This window comes from Nilaparvata lugens, chromosome X, assembly GCF_014356525.2.
Source record: "Nilaparvata lugens isolate BPH chromosome X, ASM1435652v1, whole genome shotgun sequence".
In the NCBI taxonomy this organism is placed as follows: Eukaryota; Metazoa; Arthropoda; class Insecta; order Hemiptera; family Delphacidae; genus Nilaparvata; species Nilaparvata lugens.
The window spans coordinates 3,695,588-3,719,105 of NC_052518.1; the positions used below are offsets into that span (position 1 = coordinate 3,695,588).

A 23,518-nucleotide genomic window follows, 5' to 3' on the forward strand; every position below is an offset into this window, starting at 1 on the left:
AACTATTATTGATTGAGAGAAACATTATTTATAATACAACCAAGCAAACGTGTCTTCCAGCTGGAAGCTGGTCAGACAAGATTTTTCTCAAAGTGAAATAATAAAAATTCTAATCTGTAATCTGAATTTTCCAAAATGAAGAAAACCACTGGTGGAAACAAGTTGATAAATGGACGATGACGTCTGCAGAAATGCGCAGCACGAGGTTAACAGCATATTTTAATCTTCTGTTGGGTAGATAGCTAGCGCGATCAGGCCTAGAGCAATTCCGCGCAACTTTTTCATTAACGTACATGTTTTATAGAGTCAAGTTGAATAACAGGTGTTCAGAGCACTTCCATTCCCCTACAGTCCACACTAGATCTTAGGCCTTTAACTCATAATGATTGAGAAGAAAACAAATTTCAATTTGATTTGACTCAACATCGAATCGAGAACAAGTTTCAATTTGATTTGACTATGAAAATCGAATCAAACATCAGCGTCATAAAAACTTCATTACCAATCACATTCCTGGCCGCACCATTAATTTCAAGCATACCTAACGACTCACTGATTTGAATAAATTTAATTATTGTATCAAATGATGCACCAAATAATAGCTCGTTCATTGAAGAAAAAACGTTGAAATGAACTGTGACACAATATTCGTAGACAGAATCATTCACATTTTATCCGAAGAGGGACGTTTTCAAACGCCTCAACATTTCAAAACAAACAAATACACTGTCAAAGATTTTCCAAGTAACACTTACATACAATTATACAAAAATAAAAAGAGGAATTTCTTTATCCTGTTATAAGAAGATTCACAAAAAGCCAAAACGATACGAATAACGTTTGTACCAATATTATGTGTAGAAAATTTCTGAACAAGATATGAAAATATTCTGACTGTACAAACTTACATTGACGAGACCTAAGCTCTATAATGGGAAGTGAATTCCATATTGTTTGAAGTATAAAGCATAAAAAACACTGAATTATCCTAGTCCATCCATATGAAAACTGAGAAATTTCTATTCTATAATAAAGAACGAAACTTAAACATTGATTAATTAGTTTCTAACTTGGAACAAAGCACGAGTGAGACCGTCAACATAGGTTGTCGGACAACAATTAATGAGTTAATTCACGTAGTCTACTGTATTACACGACATTCTAATTTTGTTATTGATAATTATTGTCCAATTGCCAATCAAAAGTAACGAGTTGAGTGTTACATGCCAAAGGGCAATTTTCTATTCGTCATTTCTACGACTGGGCCAATTACATAAATGAGCACCCACAATAGCTACAATACACTCAGTTTTGCCAATGCAGTTAACGCAATAATTCCTTCCAGAAATCTTCAATCCAAAACTCTAATCCTTGCCATACAAATCCTTGAAATGTTTTCTTAAATTCCTATAACTCCTGTCTCCAGTACTAATTCAATACAACATTATTTAAAAAGCTGCAGCCAAACAAGTTTCAATCCAACAATTTTTTATCCGGTTGACAATGCAGTTTGCGACTAAGCCGATGGATATTGAATTAATCATAACTTGGCCAGCTACCAAATTAGAAGTTAGCACTGCAATTGATGAAGTATAGCCTAATCAAAATAGACGAATGATCCCGGAAGAAGTCGATTACGATTTTGGAAAATTATCTTTAAAAGTTACTTTGGAAGAATTTGAATGACAGACACTTTTACAGAAAACTGCTTTTCTCAAATTGAAATTCATTTCTTCATAAAGCTGACAAATTTCATAAATTCATTCAACGGAAACTTTACAATATATCATAAAACACTTTGAACTTACTTTTGGAAGATAGCAACTTTAGAAGGTGATATTGAGAAAGTAATTCTATTAAGACATCACTTTCATGAAAGAATAACTCTACTTTTATGAACTATTGAAACTGATTCTGATCTAGATAGGTAAAGATTGACAGAACTAGATTTTTAGAGCTGAATATAGACAACGCTAACTATTGACACTTTCTGAAGAAATCGGTTCTATTAGTTTATTCTCAACACGAAGCCAATTGAGCTGTGAATATTACACGTTCAGATGAAGAAAAATTACCTGAATGTTTTCTAATATTTTCATAAAATTGTGACACTCTCACTCGTCCAAATGCAATTCCCATAGATCACACAAACCGACCACTATCACAAGCACATGCTACTGGCTGATTAGGCCTAATCGTCGACCAAAAAACTGATCAACTTACAAAGCAAAGCAATTGAGCGTGAGCTTCAACAGGAAGTGATGACCGGTGAATGACATGCGATTCATTTTAATTTAAAATTTCATTCAACGAAACCATTCCGATTGATATCTTCAAAATCGAGAACGGAATAAGGTGTGTCATTAACACTGACCACTAATTGATCAAATGAGATTTTGTATCTCCGATTATCATTCATCAATATGATATATTTATCAAAAAGTTCCACTATGGTGAGACCTAATATTACTCAGGTGTTATTAACAGCTATGAAGACCAACCAAACATTCAACCTCCAACCAAGGAAAACGAGATACCTTCCACTTACTATAACTAGTTTTTCGCAATTTACAAACCAATGATTCTTGAATGTTAATAATAAAATAACAGATCAAAACTGTGAGTGGTGTTTGAAAATATTTGAAACAGCAAGTGACACTAGTTAAGTAATTAAAGTGATTACATAATCTATTAGGAACTGAATAAAAACTTGAGGAAAAAATTGATCGAAATTATTTTAGGGTCTCAATGAGATTCATAATCAAGTGGCATTAATTATTTCCCACGAAAGACAATAAGTATTTCTGCACGCAACTACTTACATAACACGATTTTTTTCTAGTATCAATACTATTCTCAGTCACAGACCTGATTCATGAATTCAATGCAGATTAAATCCAAACTTAAAGGGCAACAGAATGGAGAAAGAACAGCAAATTCTAGGTTAAACAGGACCTTACAGAACATATTTCATAATAAAAATTACAATAATTCAGAATAGTTATTACAGAATAGGTTTGGGCTATGCCTGTTGTTCGATCCCGATCATATGCATATGATTTGTAATTGTATCAATAAACAAATAAAAAAAATTACTCAATAACAGAATGGTATCACTGCTTGTTATGAAACTATATGCAGCATACTTCCACGAGATTTGATACAGAATTCGCGATGTAAATGACTCGATCTATCTAATCACTAACTGTGATATATCTCACATTACTGACATGCACAAATCATTCAACTGCATTTAATTCCACTAGCCTCCAAACAATTCACATATAATTCATGGTTAAACAATAATATCACTCTAAACTATGAAAATATTTCAATTAATTCATGGCCGATGTTTGATTAGAATCAGTTTCTTCAAGAGAAGTAGTTTGTAATAAGAATTTAATTGATGAGAAATCATGGAACAATACTGGATCTATCTTGATAATAACAGATCCAAGGCAATAAGAGGTAAGAAAAATTAACAAAAAGTAGATGAAAGTAGTAATGATATTATTATTATCTTTATAATGATCTGTACATTGGTAATAACAGATCCAAGGCGATAAGAGGTGAGCAAAATGATAACAAAGAGTAGATGAATCGATATTGATAGATCGATTAGATGGTATATAGATCGTATGAATAGGTAGCAGAAGTACGTAAAGAGAAATACATATTCGCAATTGTAGATTCTAACTGATGAATGGTCTCGTCATTGTTAAAATGCCATATTGACATATAAAAACCTCCAGATCAGTATTAGACAGTTTATTGGACAGTATTAGTAGAGATTTATCTGATATTATCAAGTTTTCGAAATTTAAAATTGTTATTGGATTGTTATATATATTTTCTATGGACAATAGTTATCTTTTTAAAGTTATTTATTGATGCATAAGTGAGTCTGGACTCCCGGATGCATAGAGACGCATAGAGATGCTTAGGGGACTCCCGTCCCCTTGCAATAATATTAACGTAGAAACACAGTGGCTAAACTACAACAAATTTATTTTATAGTGTTTATTCATAGAAAATAACATCAATGAGCATGGGAGTTATATTTTCCCTGAAGGTCAGAATACAGAATACCCTTCTGGAAGTTGAAATTCAACCTGGAGGTGGACTAGGTTAGACTTGAAACCCAAGGAATACCTTTGGCGAGGCAAAGGTTTTGCTAATTTTGAGAGGAGGAATAAAGTTGGTCTCACCAACCTGTGGAGGTGGGCAGGATAGCAGATAACAGCCTCCTCAGGGCAGACGCCATACACTGCGAACACCATATATAATTTGCCTTAGATAATCTGCCCAAATTGTTACAGTCTACTAACTTACTTGAGCAAACATTCGTTGAACGTTTGAACAATCAAGGAAGAACGAGAGGGTTTAATCGTGAATTTACAGAAATAAAGAAATTTAAAATTTTCAAATAATATTGGAATAGAATGACTTTTTTATTTAATGAATTGGCTTGACTTTGAAGTTTGGACAGTAATGTCCTCTCTATCACTGCACCACGACGTTAGCAAATGAAACAAAATCAACGACGGGATATTCATGGAAAGAAACAGATATATCCTATCAAATCATCCGATAAATGAATAAACTTCCAATTCCAAAAGAAGAATGTATATGGTTGTGGGAAATTATCCACCTAACAAAATCTTGAGAGAATTTCTTGAATCGCATTCTGGCGTTATACCTGAAGATGTTTGAAACTAGTAAATAGAACATCCTTAGAGAATAACTTCTCACAATATTCTGGGGTTGAGCACACTCAAAGAGTTGATCTATTCTATTAGTATATTGCTATAAATCCAAGCAATAGAAGCTAGTGAGAACTAAGAGCTGAGTTATTGCGGAGCAGATACTGGATGATTTTTTTCAATATGGGTGAAAACAGGAAAACCTAACCACGTGATTCATCAAAGGCCTAAACATCTGAGATGAAAATCTATGAAAGATCTATTTTATTAGTATATTGCTATAAATCCAAGCAAAAAAAGCTAATGAGGACTAAGAACTGAGTTATTACGGAGCAGATACTGGATGATTTTTTTCAATATGGGTGAAAACTGGAAAACCTAACCACGTGATTCATCAAAGGCCTAAACATCTGAGATGAAAATCTATGGAAGATCTATTTTATTAGTATATTGCTATAAATCCAAGCAATAAAAGCTAATGATGACTAAGAACTGAGTTATTACGGAGCAGATACTGGATGATTTTTTTCAATATGGGTGAAAACAGGAATACCTAACCACGTGATTCATCAAAGGCCTAAACATCTGAGATGAAAATCTATGAATAGTCTGTGTATGACTATCATAAACATGTCAACAAACATTCGAACTCATGAAGACAAAACTGAAAGCGAGACTACAACAAACTTACATAATGTCATGTTTACAAAACTAATGGAAACTGTATCGCATTGTTATTTCAAGATATAATTTGTATCGTCATATCTTAGTGCAGATTAATAATACCCCACCATAGAAATACCGTGGACAAACAAAATAAGAGTTGAAAGATTGTTTCCTGGTTAATAAATTTCTTAAAATTCTAGAGACATTTATCGAGTCCAATTGAACGAGTATCTAAGAGGAAAAATACCATGGAAAGTTTATAGTATATTGATGTGAGTAAATCAGGGTTTTTTCTTCAATTGGAATATTAAATATTCACTGTTGATACCAACTTATCTTGAATTAATATTGGTTTAGTGAGAACGGAAATATAAATGTAGTTATTGTTGAATTGGATCACAAAATGTTAATTTTTTTAGCGAGTCGACTGATAATTTTGTGGCAACCGAAATCGAAAATAAAATAAATAGGACCAAAGACAAATTAATACCACTATTTACTTTATGGTTTCGGTTACAACATCTAATCTAATAAATAATATTTTCATTAAAAAGGCTCTAACTGAAGTTGAAAAGATTTTTAATGTATTATGCTTGAGATCTTTCATTGGGCATTACAGGTATTATAATACCTCGATTTGAAATTTCAAGGTTAAAAATTAAAGGCACCATAAAATGTGGTCATTCAAATTGAACTAAATTTAATGAATTAGTTGGCAAAAATTTTAAAAATATCTATAATTTGCGGGACATCTTGGCATAATGTTTTTGGATTAAGATCATAATCATTTAAAATTGATTGCAAAATTCCCTACATTCCACTTATATATTATTGATTATCATTTTAAAATTTAGTTGAAAAATTGTTAGTTTAATTGCATAAGTACTGTATTTAAGAGCAGTATATATATTATTCAATTTAATCATACTTCACTATCATAACTTAATTTTCTTTATGCTTTATGAACATGCAGAGCATTTGTTTTGAAGTATTTTGGAGGACTATCCACACCACTGTATAATCAAACTAAAGAAAATTAGCCGATAAATTAGTTAGCCTAAAACTTTTTGAAAAAAAAAACAGAGCGACAGAATTTTTCGCTAAACAGATTCAAGTATGAATTGTGATAAAACAATTAAAATTTTAGTGGAACAAAGTTTACATGATCAAAAATTATGAAAGTTGCAACAATTTTCACGAATCAGATTGAAAGGGACGATGTTGTGATTGTATAGTTTCACATAATAGTTAACACTTAATGATGGGAGCGCGTGAAAACGAGGCGGAAAATATTCGAATAGCGTGAGTACAGTTTCGTTTTTCCTACGCGTAGTAATCCAGTGCTGTAGATATGTGAGCGACTGTGAAGCAGATGACGTCTGTATGGATGCGCGGTTAAGACTGAGGATCAACCATCAACGCAATCTGCAACTTGTTCAGCTAAGGACGTCGACAAACAAAATGTTCAAAATTGCCGTGCAAAGTGTAAACCTGTTATGCGGCCTATCGCCACTGGAGCAGGGCTACACTACTAATAAACTACACTTCCGAAGCCCAATCATAAACAGACAATATAGCTTTAATATGGTAAATATTAATTTAGAACGTTATTTCGCTCAATTCATTTTACACTCTGCATCATCTATCTCTCACTATTAGTCTAACCAATACTGGTGAGTGAGGTCCACATTATAATGACTGTGGAGAAATATAGGAGAACAGTATTGCCGATTCTCTGCCTTGCTACTGCTTTCTATAGAGAATAGCTGATACCGATATATCTGATGTAATAATGCTGTTCATTAATGTTTGAAATAATCAATTATATCTTGTTATTCATCAAGAAAATATATTTTTCAATTATGAAATAATTTATATGGTTAATTAATCACATTCAACATAATTAAAACCCGATCTGGCAACGAAAAGGATAGTGCTATCTGCTTTGTCGAATGATAGACAAGGATAGCAACACCAATGTTAATCAAATACTGCCATTATAACGTGGACCTCGCTATGGAAGTGATGTGGTGCCTATTATTTAATGCAAGTAGTATTTTAGTACTTTTGAGCATATGAGCAGGACAGTTTTGTGCATGATGAAATGAATGGATTGAAAATGAGACGACTAAGACATTGCATCCCTCAGTCTGCTAGCGCTACCTGGTCGTGGGTTCGAATCCCGCCGGCAGGCATGGACGTTTAATCATCTCAGCAAATCTAACTCACACTTTCCATCACCCACGCACAAACAAGAAGCTCATGAGGGCATCATACGCGATAAATGAATGGAAAACATATTTTGTAAAGATCTTTTAGAGGGGATATCAAAACAGCTGTTTATTTTTCTATTGCATATTAAAATAACAGATCTATTTTTCTTGTATTATTCTTCACATTTCAGATGTGTATTTAAATTTCAAACCAATACAAAACCTGATCTCGAGCTATTAAAAAAAATGAACTTGGATGTGACTACTAATATTCGTGTTTATTGGCGGTAGTTCCGGTAGTTCATTGGGTAACTATTTCTAAGATTAGTTGAATAATATGCATGACGTTTTTCAACAGAAGGTCAGGTGCAGAGTGGATTATTTCCTAGGAGAAGAAGCATGTCATGTATATCATGTCATGTCTTTTAAAAGATATTCATGAAACAAGATCACTTATTTAGTTTATTGAATAGTCAAAGATTAACGAATTATATTGTTACAATGTGAGTTTAGCGATAGAGAAAAAATAGTGTAAGTAGATATCCCATGGTATAGGTCGTTTTGTTTCAATTTTTAAGTCGTTTTTTTGTTCAATCAAGCCGATTACTGTCAACTACTGTCTATTACCTACTACTGTTTTGATGGGGTGAGAATGTAAGAACGGCACATCATGAGAGACCAGCATCACATAGCTCTACGAAAACGAAATATAGTGAAGTCCACGTCATAATGGCAGTGTTTGATTAGCAATGTTATTGCTATCCTTGTCTATCATTCAACAAAGCGGTTAGCGCTATCTCTTTCTCGCTTTTCTCTGTTGCCAGATCGTCTTTTAACAATGTAGAATAATTCATAATTGATTAACAAAATATCTCATCTTAATTATAAAAATTAATTATCAATTTATTGAAAGATATAATTTCTTGCTCAATAAAATATAATTGATTATTTTAAACGAGAATGAACAGTTAATAGAATAGAAGAATAGAATAGAATATTTTATTTATTCAACACAGCAAAACAAAAACATAATGCAGTTGAACCTCGTCACTAAAATCTTACATTAATACACATTTTATTAATATGACATCAATAAACCTGTATCAGCTAACGTCTACAGAAGGCATTGACTGGACAGAGGATCGGCAACGTTGTTCTCCCATCTTTCTTCACTTCCATTATAACGTGGACCTCACTATACTAGGACTATCGACTTGAGTTGACAGTGAAATTTGGAAAATAAACGCCCTATATGCTATCTTTTCTCTATGGTTTAGCTAAGGGTATAAAAAAACAAATTCGACTTATTGACTTCAACAGATATCGATAGCAATATCGATATTTCAACCGTAACACTGTAATGTCAAATCAAATCAAATCAAATTTATTCTCTTCAACACTTTACAAAATTGTTGTATATTGCACAGCACAACTGTAGATACAGTACTACTACAACATAAAATAAAATTCATAAGCATAGCATAATAAAGACTATAGTAACAATAGTAACAATTTGTTGCTCTGTACAAAATACAGAATATGACAGTAATGAGAAATACCCTTACATAGGCTATTGCCTGTGAGTAAGGGTGAATCTGGATTGAAATAATTCAGATGAGACTTGTAGGCTATGAGAACTTAACAGGTAATGATATTAAAGAAATGAAGAGATTTGAAATTTAGTTTTATTGAACATAGGAATTTACCGGAGCTTGAGAACGTCCACTAGTTAGTAGCCTACTTGCTGCATCTAGAATAAGTTGGGTATAAAACTCTATAACCTATAAACTGAGCTAATGATATTTTCGGTTCCATCCCTACCTATTTCGTTTAGCCAAAGATTCACAATTTTTTTGTACACTACCAAAGATGCTGCATCAAATTTTCTGAGTTTGTTGGGAATATTCCTGAAAAGCATATGAACTATGTAATAAATGTTTGTGGATGAATATGTTTTGTTAATTCTAGGTGTTATTATTCCTGAAATTGTAGCTGTTCGGGTGGGATATGTGTGGGTATTTCTAATGAAAATATCAGTATGGTGCTTATACATATAAATTAGTGCATTTTTCACAAATAATTGCCTGATATCCAAAACATTGAAGTCTTTATACAGGTCATGTGAGTTGGATCTACTGTCTCTCTTCAATGCTACTCTCAAAACAGCTTTCCGTGCTACTTTTAAAGGTTCCAAATTAGTTTTATAGCATCCACCCCATGAGATTATACCACCCAGTATTAGCATAGAGAAACAATAGCGTAAGTAGATATCCCATGGTATAGGGCGTTTATGTCGCAACTTTTACTGTTATCTCAAGCCGATTACTGTCGATTTCTACTGTTTTGACCGAGTAAGAGTGTATGAACGGCACAATATGAGAGACTACCAGCGTCATAAAGCTTTACGTGAAAGAACTACGTGGACTAAAGGCTTGAGATAACAGTAAAAGTTGCGACATAAACGCCCTATACCATGGGATATCTACTTATGCTATTGTTTCTCTATGGTATTAGTGACTGAACGTATGCAAAATATATGTTCCTGAGTTCCTTCTGATTTAATATGTTATTGAGCTTGTAGAACAAGAATATAGCCTGTCATGTGATGCTTTAGGGATTCTGTAGGGCTGTGGGTTGATTGGGAAATATTGTGCGATGGAGGAAAATATTTGATAGATAAAAGGGTGCGGAAGATAATGTCGGCGTTTTCGGAAGTTAGGATAGTCTAGGAGGACGTCAAGAGTTAAAAGCAAGAGAACCGGGGGGACGTGTTGTCGGAGTAGACCTGGATCTGGTCCTGGATGTAGACCTGAACTGGTCAAGGCTTTGACGCATGTGCGCTTAGTCCGGTTCCTCCGTCTCATCGGACGTCACACAATCAACAAGGACACACACACACACACACACACACACACACACCATCACTTCTACCTAGCTTCCACCCTCATACAAAAAACCAACTATTTATTATAAAAATCTGGTGTGGTACACTCACACAACTTTCCTTGCTCATTGAACTGTAAGCCTCATTCTTTGATTGTATGGTATGAGATGTTGTGGTTCAGCTGAAGATGTGGTAGGTTTTACCATGAAACCTATTGTTTTTGTTGGTTTTTTTTATTGTAAATCTTTAACTGTCAGGTTGTTGTAATGCAGTTCACGGTGCTCATTCCCCACACCCAGACTTGTTGTCTTTGTGGGGAATATTCACTATTTATCTAATGTTTCTGCTGCTGTATTACCTTTTTTGTGAATAAAGATCATTTGAATTTGACCTGGTACTGAATAATGAATTAATTTTCGAATAAATAAAAGTGGTATTGACTATATCAAAGTCTTATTCTTTCAATTTAGGGGAATATCATAATGCCCATTGGCGGCTAATATTTAAAACTACGATCATACTATTTTATATATATTGTTTTCAGAGTACATTTTCCTTTGTGTCAATAATTTATTGTGATATTTTATGATTTTTTAAAAGTCGTCAAAACAGCTGTTCTACAAATAAAATATCGACTATGTGTTCTTTTGAATAAACTGCTCTACCTACCTACCTCACGCACGAGAAGGAGGCTACAAAGTCAATTTATCAAGGATGGGGTGGACCCCCTGTTAGTTTCTCAGGAAGGAGACTCAGGCCAGTTAATAGAGCTGATAAATAACTATACAGGGTATAAATTTGAAAAAATCTGTCAAGTCATTTTTGAGAAAATCGTGATAGAAATTTAACAAAATTCATTTTTCTGAAGAATATTACGGAGCTCCTGCAATTTTCCCAGAAATGAGACTCATGTCAGTTGATAGGGCTTATAAATAGCTATCTAGGGTATAAATTTGAAGAAAATCGTTAGAGCCGTTTTCGAAAAAAACCGTGAAACACATGGTTTTTTAGCAATTATCTGCCATTTTTCCCGCCATTTTAAATTGAATTTCTTATTGTCGGATCTCATGGTATAAGGACCTTAAGTTTACAATTTCAAGTCAATCGGTTAATTAGGAATGGAGTTATCGTGTTCACAGACACACACACACACACACACAACACACACACACACACACACACACACCCACCCACACACAGACCAATACCCAAAAAACATGATTTTGGACTCAGGGGAACTTGAAACGTATAGAAAACATTAAATTAGGGTACCTTAATTTTTTTTGGAAAGCAATACTTTCCTTACCTATGGTAATAGGGCAAGGAAAGTAATAAACTAGCAGGTAGCCCGTGCATTGCACAGGGAAAAAAATATCCTACTATAGTGGGGTCCACGTTATAATGGCAGTGGAGAAAGATTGGAGAACAACGTTGCCGATCCTGTCTTGTCAATGCCTTCTAAAGACGTTAGCTGACACAGGTTTATTGATGTAGTATTAATTGTTCATTCTCGTTAAAAATAATCAAGTATATTTTATTAAGCAATAAATTATTTATTTCAATAATTTCATAATGAATTTTCATGATTAAGGTGAAATATTTTGTTAATTAATTATTACTCCTACATTGTTAAAAGACGATCTTGCAACAGAGCAAAGCGAGAAAGAGATAGCGCTATCAGTTTTGTTGAATGATAGACAAGGATAGCAATACCATTGCTAATCAAACACTGTCATTATAACGTGGACCTCACTGTAGATCAATTAATTACTCTAATTAATCGATTGAGTGTAATAATTTTTCATGACTAAATAATTTATTGTATTTGGTCACATTTTCTCAATAAAAAATAGGTTCTCACCATAAACTGCTTTATAATTGACTAGCTTTACACTAGGAAAAATTTGTGTTGTAAAATGCAATCTCCTTATGTCCAGGAAACATCGAAAAAGAATTATAAATTGGATAAACTTGATCCAATTATTGAATTAAAATTAATTGTTTAATAATAATGAAAATAACCATCTAGAATTTTTTCAGTTTCCAACAAAAATAAATCTTTTTAAGAGAGTAATCGTAGGCAATGGTCAACTCTATATTATTTCTAGATTGCAAACAACAATAATAAATTGTCTATAATGATAAATTAATATTTTACTTCAAATTCTTCCTGTATAACAAATATATTTTTTGTTTTTGTGAATAAAAAACTGTGAAGAAAATGAATACTTCTCTATACGATGAATTTATTTATTTATTTGGTTAGCAAAAACAATACAAGGATCGGAAAAGAAAAAACAGGCTATTGCCCAAAACTTCTTCAATTTCCTAATTTAGTTTCAAATTGTCTAAATATAGGTTATGTCCATTCAAATTTCTACACCAAATCACAATCTGAAAATATAAATTAGAATAAAACAAACAATTTTAAATTTGGATAGATTGATAATAAAACTTTCGTAAAAACATGAAACAAACTTTAAATTCACAAAATAAAGAGTAAAACCACTTGGATTTTTAGCTCGAAAATACCACGTATTTGTACAAAAGTAGCCTACTTGGGTGTGTAGTACTATCAGTGATGGAAGTCATTACTGAATTATTGAATTTTCATTGTGAGATAACATAGAACACCCACAACTCGACTCTGTCAATAATGTATTGCTTTTTGCTCACACTAGTTTCGAAGGAGCATTGAAAACTTGAAAATGCAATTTAAACTGCAATGCAATTAAAATCATAAGTAGGCCTGTATCACACAAGTCATCTAATGAAAGGGCAATGAAACTTTCAGTTTACTGAACTTTCAATATTCTCCTCTTCTTCTCTCAAGATTTCCCAGTCAGTACAAATGTTGCTTGCAGCAAATCAGTTACTCAAACGAAACGAAAGGGAAGACAGAAAAAATGAATATTGTGTTCCAATAAGACAGATTTACGTAACAGCAGTCTCTAGACCTGTTTGCAGGTAAGAGCAGGATCATCATGACCTTGACAAAGACAGAGAATGATACCTGTTGCCTCACACTGTGACTCTATATCTTAAATTATGTTGATCTCTAGTTTTTTTTCAGCCAGGATCCCAAACAACAGCTACAAGAACATTCAATATTATAAAAGCAAGGACTGAAAATACTTGTATTAATAGTTGATACCTATCTAGGGCAATCACAGAGGACAAGAAGATCTAGCAATAATAGAGACAATAATAGCAATAAATTATGTTGATCTCTAGTTTTTCAGCCAGGATCCCAAACAACAGCTACAAGAACATTCAATATTATAAAAGCAAGAACTGAAAATACTTGTAATAATAGTTGAAATACAATTGTTGATACCTATCTAGGGCAATCACAGAGGACAAGAAGATCTAGCAATAATGAAGACTGATAATTCTAGGTTTTCAAGAAAGAAGTCAAAAGACTCAACATTGATTCAAGGCTCGATCATTTCTAATGAGAAGTTATGAAAAGAGAATAATAACCTACAATATTGTGGGTGTTATTAGATGGGCACGTTAAACTGTCAGTCCCGGCTGAAGTTTGACAGTTGTTAGGCCGATTGACGGCTTAAATGATAATTATATCAGGTGGAACCTCCGTCAGAAACTCCCCACCGATAAAAGCCAAACGAATATTATTATTTTATGAAAAGAGAATAATAAACCTACAATATTGTGGGTGTTATTGGATGGGCACGTTAAACTGTCAGTCCCGGCTGAAGTATGACAGTTGTAAGACCCATTGACGGCTTAAATTATATATCAGGCGAGATGGAACTTCAGTCAGAAACTACCCACCAATAAAAGCCAAACGAATATTATTATTGTGGGTGGATTCTGAACTACACAGTTACAGTCTGTAGATAATTAAATACGGAATCGCACAAATAGTGAATAGTTACAAATTTATAGGCCTACATATTAGAAATACAGTAGAGCTCACCAGGTTAATCACAACACGAATTTCACAACTCATGGATCACGCTTGAGGATGTCTGTGGAAACTACATTTTTAGATTAATCAATAATAGTTACTTTCTAGTGTATTAATAGATGTAGCATAACATCGTATTAGCCTTACCCACTACTGGTAAATAATACATAATTGGTTCCACTAATACGGTGAACAATATTGCGAATATATTGAACAATACTGTCTGTAATCGTCAAAGACATATTTTCTCATTTCATCGGAATTATTGGACTAGGACATTATGGAATAAATTTGAGTATTTTGGATTTCATTAGGCTCTTCATAAGATCTGAAATGAGAGCACGTTATGAAAAACGCGAATTGATAAATTGAATGTGAATGAAAGAGAACAGATAAACAAACTAAACCAAATAGTGCTTCTACATTTTAATCATTCTACTCAATCATATTCTGTTATTTTTGGTGCATTAAAACATAGATAAAAATTGATTTTTTAAAACAAAATTAACTATCTATTGTAGATGAAATGAAATAGCTACATATCACCTAATGTGAACAACTACAATACTAACCTACTTCGGACTATGTGTAACCTTATCTCAATTTGGGAGAGGAATAGCACAAGGTTACCTTATTTTTTCTCTCCCTAACATTTTGATGATGTACTTATTGTATCAATCAATAAATAATAAATAAATTTGTACTTCTGTTTTCACATGCTCGTGAAAAATACGTTTTTCCAGCAACTTCAAAACGTACCAATGATTTCAACACTCATCGATTCAAAAGAGAAAACAATTATTGGTAGGAAATGCCCTATTATCTGGAACATGATATTCTTTTTCTTCGGTATAGCCAAAAAATTCCTAGTTTGAATATCAGACATCTTACATTGATTTCTCTCAAAAATCTTGGTAATAAATTTCTCTCTAGTAAGATTGAACAGTTTTGAAAGAACGTTTCATTTGCTATGGAGGAGTTTTTATTGACATATAAATCGACTCATACATCAGAAAGAACTATTGGATTCAGCTCTTAAAAGTGCAATAAATATCGATAATGATTATATTGGAAAACACAAGCTATATATTATTGCAAATTAAAAGAAAAACGTTTTCGCTCAAACAGAGGTCAATCAATTTTGATAACAGATTGTCCTTGATTTCTTTAACACGAACAGCAACTTCAAAGTTGATTCAGACTAAATTTAGAGCACTGTATTAATTCAATCACGCTACATGATAACATTCACATGTTATTTAAAACTTAATTAAAAGAAGAACATTGGAAGATTTATTGAATCGTTGAATCTATAGAACATATTTATGAATAGTTATGTTATCAATTTTAAATATAAGTCATAAATTATTTGGGAAAGTTATTTTTATAGAGAATTTAAAAACATATGGGTGGAAATCATCATAATCGTATTGCACTTAATGAAGCCAAAATAAAAGTAATTTCAAACTCACAATAAAAAACCTTTCAACACCACTAACTTGGTTTCAACTCTTCAAGTGTATATAACAGTGAATATAATAATTAGTTTATTCATCATAGTTTAAGAACTAGATGTAATTGATTTTTCATTATCTAAATTTAACCATTGTTGAATAACTTTCTCTCCAAAATGTCAGATTTTATCAATTTACCATACAATTCTCATACTGCTGAACAAGACAAGTGGGTTCAACTAACATGGATTTTGCAACCTGATTTGTTCCCCAAATCAAGAAATGAGCGTGGTTAAGAGGTTAGGGATGATAAATAAACAATTCATGTAAATTCTACAATACACAACAATCGAAAATTGGTTCAACAATCAAAAAACCAACATAATGTAATGGAATAATATTTGAGAATTCAGTTAGTTAAATATTGAAAATTAAAAACCGTTTTTGTAGCCTTGAAGAGGATTTATTGATGGAAATAATTTTTTTGATTTGAAAATCAGCAATGTACATGTCATTGTTGATAGAGATTTTTTTGGGTCGTCTTTAAATTAATAATTGATTAAAAGGGAACTTGAAACTTATGAGAATCATGAAATGGGGTTTCCTTTAATATTTCAAGAACAATCCTCCCAATCACAAACGGTAGTGGTGGGAAGGCAAAAAAAATTATTTATAATTCACTCAAGAAAGTTTGCAATATCGGACCATGCAGGGTTGGAACAATTTTTTATTCCATATGGAATTTGAAGTTTTCTGTCACAATCTGTATAAAGTCTGTGCTTTACTTTGAATAGTAGCAAAAACTATTTTATTAGCTCACAATCAAGTATTAGTCTTGAGAGTTTCAAGTTATTTTGTACTGTTGATAATTTTATTTTTGTTATATGTATTTGTAAATACTGAGGGTTTCAATGGTTTTATAATACTATGATATTAAAATTACTAGAGTCTAGACATTATAGTGTTTTATTGTATGGAGGTTGATGGATGTAGAGCTAAAGGTGTACATAATTTCTAGTTTCATTATTTTATGGAGAAACTACTCGAATAATACGGGAAAATACTGTTCTATATTCTGTAAAGGTTGATGAACTGTAGAGGTATGGACTTTTTCATGAATTCTCTTTCTTATTGAGCTTATAGGAATTGTACAATACTCAGTTTCTCAAACGGGGAAAATTAATTCGGTAAATCAACATGAATGATGTATGAAACGATAATCGACAGCTTAGTTTCCATTGACCTCTAACAGTCAACAATCGCGGAAGGCTCATTCTCGATGTAATAGCGGTCATACACGAAAACTGATAACGGCCACTCTCGGTTCAATGTGACCTTCAAATAATTTTTAATTATTTCAACCGATTTGACATCTGATTCTGGCAACTGACCGATATATGACAGTTTACATATTCCCTAGCCACATCTGAATAGTGAGGTCATTCTCATTTATCTAAAGAATAGATAAGCATTAAGAGGAACCAGATTCTTCTGCTGGGGATATTAGTTTTAATCTACACTGTAATAAAGGAAAGTACTGGCTTATACACGTACGAGATAGGAAATTCACGAATGACACATCATCACGTCTGAACTACTGGACTGATAAACTCGACATTTTGCATATTCTTAATTGACCGAGGATGGTTATAGGCATGTTTTAAATTCTTCAAGATTTCAGTAGGTCAAGTTTTTAATCACCCCCTTGCGGAGTATTACTAGTCACAAATAAAACCTTCAAATGATGATTATTGTTCAAAATATACACAGGTTAGTTAGCTAAATAGCCTACATTAGTTAAATAGTTCTCTTCAATTAGTTGGAACACATTGAGCTGAAATGTTGAATAATCACACACAATTGGGAAGTGAAAATATGCATTACAGATTTATCGAAATGTGAAGCTACTGGTATTAATATGATTCCTTAAGTTGAGTGCTGGGTTAGAGAATAAGCCAAACTTCAGGTCAGGTACAGCTTAGGAAAGCTGCAACTATTTAGCCAACTTTCAACCATCAACTACCATAAAATTGATAAGAGAAGAAGCATCAACATTCTTAAACTTCAACTAATCTGGTAGAAGGGAAGTTGATGTAAACAATAAGTAATAAACTCCATTGAATGAATTGAACTTTAGTAATTCACTTGCATTGCACTGCATTTAATGTAATGGTAGTGTCAAATGCAGAGCAAAATCAAGTGTAAACGAATTCGATCAGCAATATTCACTACTTGTTCTTCACATCAATTTATTGAGGGGGAATACTTTGCCAAGAATAATTACAAAAACTACAAAAATAATATTATCATTCTACAGATGGAAATGACTGAGATATTGCATCTAGATGTTAACCCTGTTGCCAATATTTTAAGTAGTAGGGAATCAGGGGAGCGTACACCGTCACCCTGGTGATTAAAATTCGAAGTTTAGTTTCAAATACGACCCATCAACCTCACTGATATACAGCATTTAATTTGGATTTTCGTCCAATAATAATTATTAATTGTCATTCTGGCAGCACACATTACATGTAATCAAGAATTACAAAGACAGATAGATGGATAAATACACTTTAAAACATTCCAAGTTGAGGCAATAAGAAAGTAATTTCTTAAAGTAAAATCTTTGCCATCTCTTCAACTTCACCCACAAAGCAGAGAGCATAAGTAGAATCCTGCGATTGTTTTGATAACACAGATTCAGTGGTCATTTCAATAAACAATGATAGAAATCAAATGTTTAGAGTTTTGTTTATAGTAAGTACGATCGATGAAATAATGAAATGAAATATTAATTTATTGTACAAAACATTATAATCATCATGTCACTATATTCATGGAGGGAAGTATAGGCTGAGCCTGTACCACTTCTCTCCCAAATTTTGATAAAATGTTGATGATGTGAAATATATTATCAGTTAAGGAAATCACACATCAAAATAGATGTTTATTTCCCAAAAAAACTGAAACTACTACATCAATTACAGAAAATATTAGATAGTTTACATAGTTTACATTACATACAATAGTTAGTTTCAGAGATTTATTATGATGTGTTTTCTACATGTTTAGTGTGTTCTGTGTGGAAATTGACCTACTCCACTATGGTGTACCATGTTCTAGAGTAAGTAAATAACTTTTATTCTCAAAAAACATATTTACAAACAATTGGAATTTATACAGTAATAAGTGTAGAATATTACTCCTTGAAACTAGTCAGTGTGTGACGAGGGAGGTTTACAAATAATGGAATTAGAATCAAAGAAAACTATGGCCCAGAATTGAAAGGAATGCGGGATGAAGGGTGATGAAGTTGTGAGAATTTTCCAAAATGTTGAGACGAAATTGTAATAGAATTAAAAGCGAAATTGATAGAATTGTATACCTACTGAAGAGAGGAGAGTCCAGAGGAGTAGCAGCAATAGAAGCAGAAACGCGACAACTGAAAGAGCTGCAATCTCCACGGAAACCATCGACCTAATGACTCGACTGAAGAAGCACATGCGATAAGGAGATGAGCATCCACCATTGACGTATCATGACCAACGTACGTCCCTGACCTATGTAGCAGCGCCGATAAGATAAGGCAGCTAAGGTCAGCCACCAAAAGATCGCAAAAATTCAACCCCTTCGACCCTGCTTGGGGTTGTAGTCCATGAGCCCTTCATTTGCACAAAACTTGATGAACAAACTCTGAGTGATAATCAGCAAACATATGATTTTATCATTGGTCGTCATGAATAGAAACGTTTGTATGGTATTAAAATATGGTTTTTATTTAAGTGAACATTCTTGGAATGATGTTTTCTTTCTATATGAAGGAGATATACTGCACAGAAGTGTCAAATTGGTACAAAGTCCATAATGGACAAAAAGTAATTTTGCCAAAAAAGGAATTGGCAAAGAATTGACATAGAATATGGGTTGTATTGTATTAATGGTTTTTTTTAAGTGAACATTCTTGGAATGATCTTTTCGCTCTATATGAAGGAGATGTACTGCACATAAGTGTCAAACTGGTACAAAGTCCATAGTGGACAAAAAATAATTTTGCCAAGAAAGGAATTGGCGAAGAATTGCATAGAATATGGTTTGTATGGTATTCACACCTTGGCTTAAAATAATTGTAGAAAGTTTCCTTTGTGAATAAATAAATATATATAGATGAATAGAGATAAACATCAATATGGGTAAACCACCGCATTATTTACTAAACCAAGTGGAAGAAAATTGCAGAACATCTTACAGTGATAACCAGTAAATTCTATTGGGTCACCAATAAGACCCCATTAAAGGCCTACATGCGAAAATCAAGTATTATTCTGGGCAAATAATAATAATATCGAGTGACCTGGCTGGCTCAGGTCTGGTGTCAGAGTTTTCAGGTCGCAACTGATCAATTTCAGGGCCTCTCACATCACCTAACGACTGCTTTTTAGATAGCCGGGACCGACGGAAAATAAGAGTATCCTCCTAGCTGTTCACCCTGTGGTCAATATTTACAGTAGCATAAGTCTACAGGTTTGGTTTGTTTACTGCATTGAAATTTGGAGTTTCGTTTGATAATAATTGATAATTGTTGACATTTTGTAGATGAATCCATGTGGGTCTCAATCCCCCCAAAAATTAAACTTGAGTCGACATTTGAAACTCTATTTTATTAGCCAAGATGAAGACAATGCAACTAAATGCTGAGTTGAATGAGATGTAGTAGCCAATATATATGCTCCTATAATGTTCATGAATATGCCCAGAATTTGGGACAACTGTTTAGGAAGAGTAATCAGTCTGGACCTTCTTGCATGATAAGCAATAGTTAAATACTTTCCTATTCTAATAACCAGCTGACTTCTGGTATTATTAGTTTGTATTTTATCATGCAATAGGGCCCTGGAATTATGAACCCGAAAATAATCAGCCAACTGATTTCACATTGGAATCTTATTTTTCGGCTTTGTGGTTTTTGTGAACGTCATTCGGGAAAATTTCATAAACCCATCCGTCATCTCATGAAGAGTGTTCAACAGGGCTACTTCAATTTCTTTTTAAAAATCGTGAAATTTGTCTTGAAAACTGAATAGAATAGCTGGGAAAATATAAGACACCTTTACCAGCTTTTAAATAAGTCCAGTAGCCAAAATACAGTATAAATATAGAATATCTTATTATCCTAGAATAAGATTTTCCATCACACTTCAATAAACTTCTGTTTATTTATTAACAACTTACTCATTTTCAAAATAAATTATTTATTCCAGAGACTAACTGTTTATTTTAGTCAAATTCGTTATTTCAATGAATAATATTTTAAACACATGATAATAAAATCTTATGTGCTAGGGTATTTACAATAATAAAAGTTCGAACCACACTGGACTAATAGCTTGCAAAATTTAAATGTTTCCTACATAAATGAATCATCATATTATTGTAGTTAACTACCAGTATTAGGCCTACCGCTATTGTGAATCATGTTGTCCAAGGAAGAAATCAAACAAATGTCAAATGGAATATTGTAAATTGATTCCAACCAGAGATTTCAAGACAACAGCTGATAGGATATGGTGGCTAACTAGTGATTAATAGATCAAGTACTTTCAGATGATTAGGTATCCAAACTTTAAGGCTGTGCAAAGGCTAAAAATAAACTTTCTACCTGTGACATTTTTCAAAGTTTTTCGATTTTATATCATCAAGCTATCAAAATAAAAAGTTTTCTCGGGAAAACATTTTTTCCGTTCATTACTTTTTGAGATATGAGCGCCTAAAGTTTACATTTTTGAGACAGAACATTTCAAATTCGGTAAGAGATAAATCCATGAGATTTATAGGATAGATTTTTCATGGTATTGTTGATCCGGTAAAACAAAAATTTTCTGAAAATATCAATTTTTAAGATACTTATTCAATTTACTAAAAATAACTTTTAGTTGAGTTATTTTTGGTAAATTGAATAACTTTTCAAAAATTGATATTTTCAGAAAACTTTTATCTGACCAGATTAACATTACCATGAAGAATCTATCCTCTAAATCTCATGGATTTATCTCTTACCGTATTTGAAATGTTCTGTCCCAAAGATTTAAACTTTTTCATTTTGATAGCTTGATGACATACAAATCGAAATTTTTTGAAAAATATCACGAGTATAAAGTTTATTTTTATAGCCTTTGCACAGCCTTAAAATTATTAATCATAAAAGTATAACCCATACTACAATGAAAGTCAAACTTCATAAATCAGAACTCCAAGTTGTCACTAACCAAACTATTTTGATACTTTCAATTCACATTTTATCCTTTAATTACTTTAATTTTCAAGTGTGTCTCATTCAAACGTTTCATTAAAATAAACAGTGATATTACCGCTAAGAAAAATCCTATATCGTTTCATCCGAGGTAATAATCAATCATTGTTTTGTATATTGACAAGAAGTGTTATTGTCATTGGCAAAGAAATGGAGGTTATAAGACACGACCTTATCTCATTAAAATTACAAATATCTTGAAGAAAATTCAAGATAGTCTTGTCCGATACTTGGAGTAATAAATAAAATATTTCAATGGATTTAAGTTACCTTGTTTTAGGTTATTCAACAGTTCCATCGCTTTCAACAGTTTTGTTTTTCTAATCACATGAATAGAAACCACTGATCACAAATAACTACTGGACATTGATGCTAAACTCAATCTAATCAATCATGTTAGTTATCTCAACTTCGAACGGGATATTCTACTCAATCAGCAGGCAACTTGAACCACGCTCTTTTATCATTTGAGCAATGAAAATAAAAACAACGAGACGATAATAAATCTGACCATCTGGGATACTCAAGTTACCGCTAACTTTATACTTATTATTTTATAAAATTGACTAAGAATTACTTTCTGATCAAATCATTTTAAAACTGAAAACAGTTGTAGATTCCTTTGTTGAAAGGACGATGTTTTAGATGTTCCAAATTCTTCACATTCAAAACAAAGTTCAGCATAGGGTCATTATAACGTTTTACTACTAAAGCGGCACAATGTTTCTTATCAAAATTTATCAAATCTATTTCATTTTATTTCTACAAAAAATCAAAGATCGGGAGAGAAAAACTAAGGATACCTTGTACTACTTCATTCTCAAATTCAGATAGCATTAAAAAAGTCCGAAATAGGGTTATGTCTTTTAGGTTTTGATTTTCACCAACAAGTCGCTTACATCCTGTTAGAAATAAGCATGTATTATAAAATATATAAAATTAAGCTCTTTTCTTATCACACAAGTCATTAATTCGCCGAAGCCTCACTACAAACTAGACCATTACTTCACCAAAAATTATTTAAGTGTAATAATAATTTGTTTCATCTTTCTGATCAACCGAGATACAAAATTTTTAGTATAATGTTTATTTGGACTGTAAATTTTTGTGATCTTTATAAAAGTGTTTTCATTACCTCATTTGGACTATTTTTATCAAAATTAGGGAGAGGAACAGTTTTGGGTTTATCCTGTTGATTCTCTCCCAATCATTTATTTGATGTTGTGATTAAGGAATGTAATAAATGTAATGTAATGTAATGTAAAAAGCATTGCAAAAATTAAATACCCTAGCATTTATGCTAATTAAGTAAATTCAAAGATTCAGTAACTTTGATCACTTAATTTTTTCAGTCTTC

General features: G+C 32.5%; 1 protein-coding gene across 1 annotated transcript in view; it reads right to left on the bottom strand.

The window, feature by feature from the left end:
• LOC111055638 (acetyl-CoA carboxylase) overlaps positions 1-19,342 on the bottom strand; it is a 155,191-nt gene extending 135,849 nt beyond the window's left edge. The window contains 2 exon segments of the mRNA XM_039441418.1: positions 4,213-4,267; positions 19,244-19,342. Of these exon segments, the coding sequence (XP_039297352.1) occupies positions 4,213-4,267; positions 19,244-19,327 (139 nt within the window). The 5' untranslated portion in view covers positions 19,328-19,342.
• Between the last annotated feature and the right edge of the window lie 4,176 nt (positions 19,343-23,518).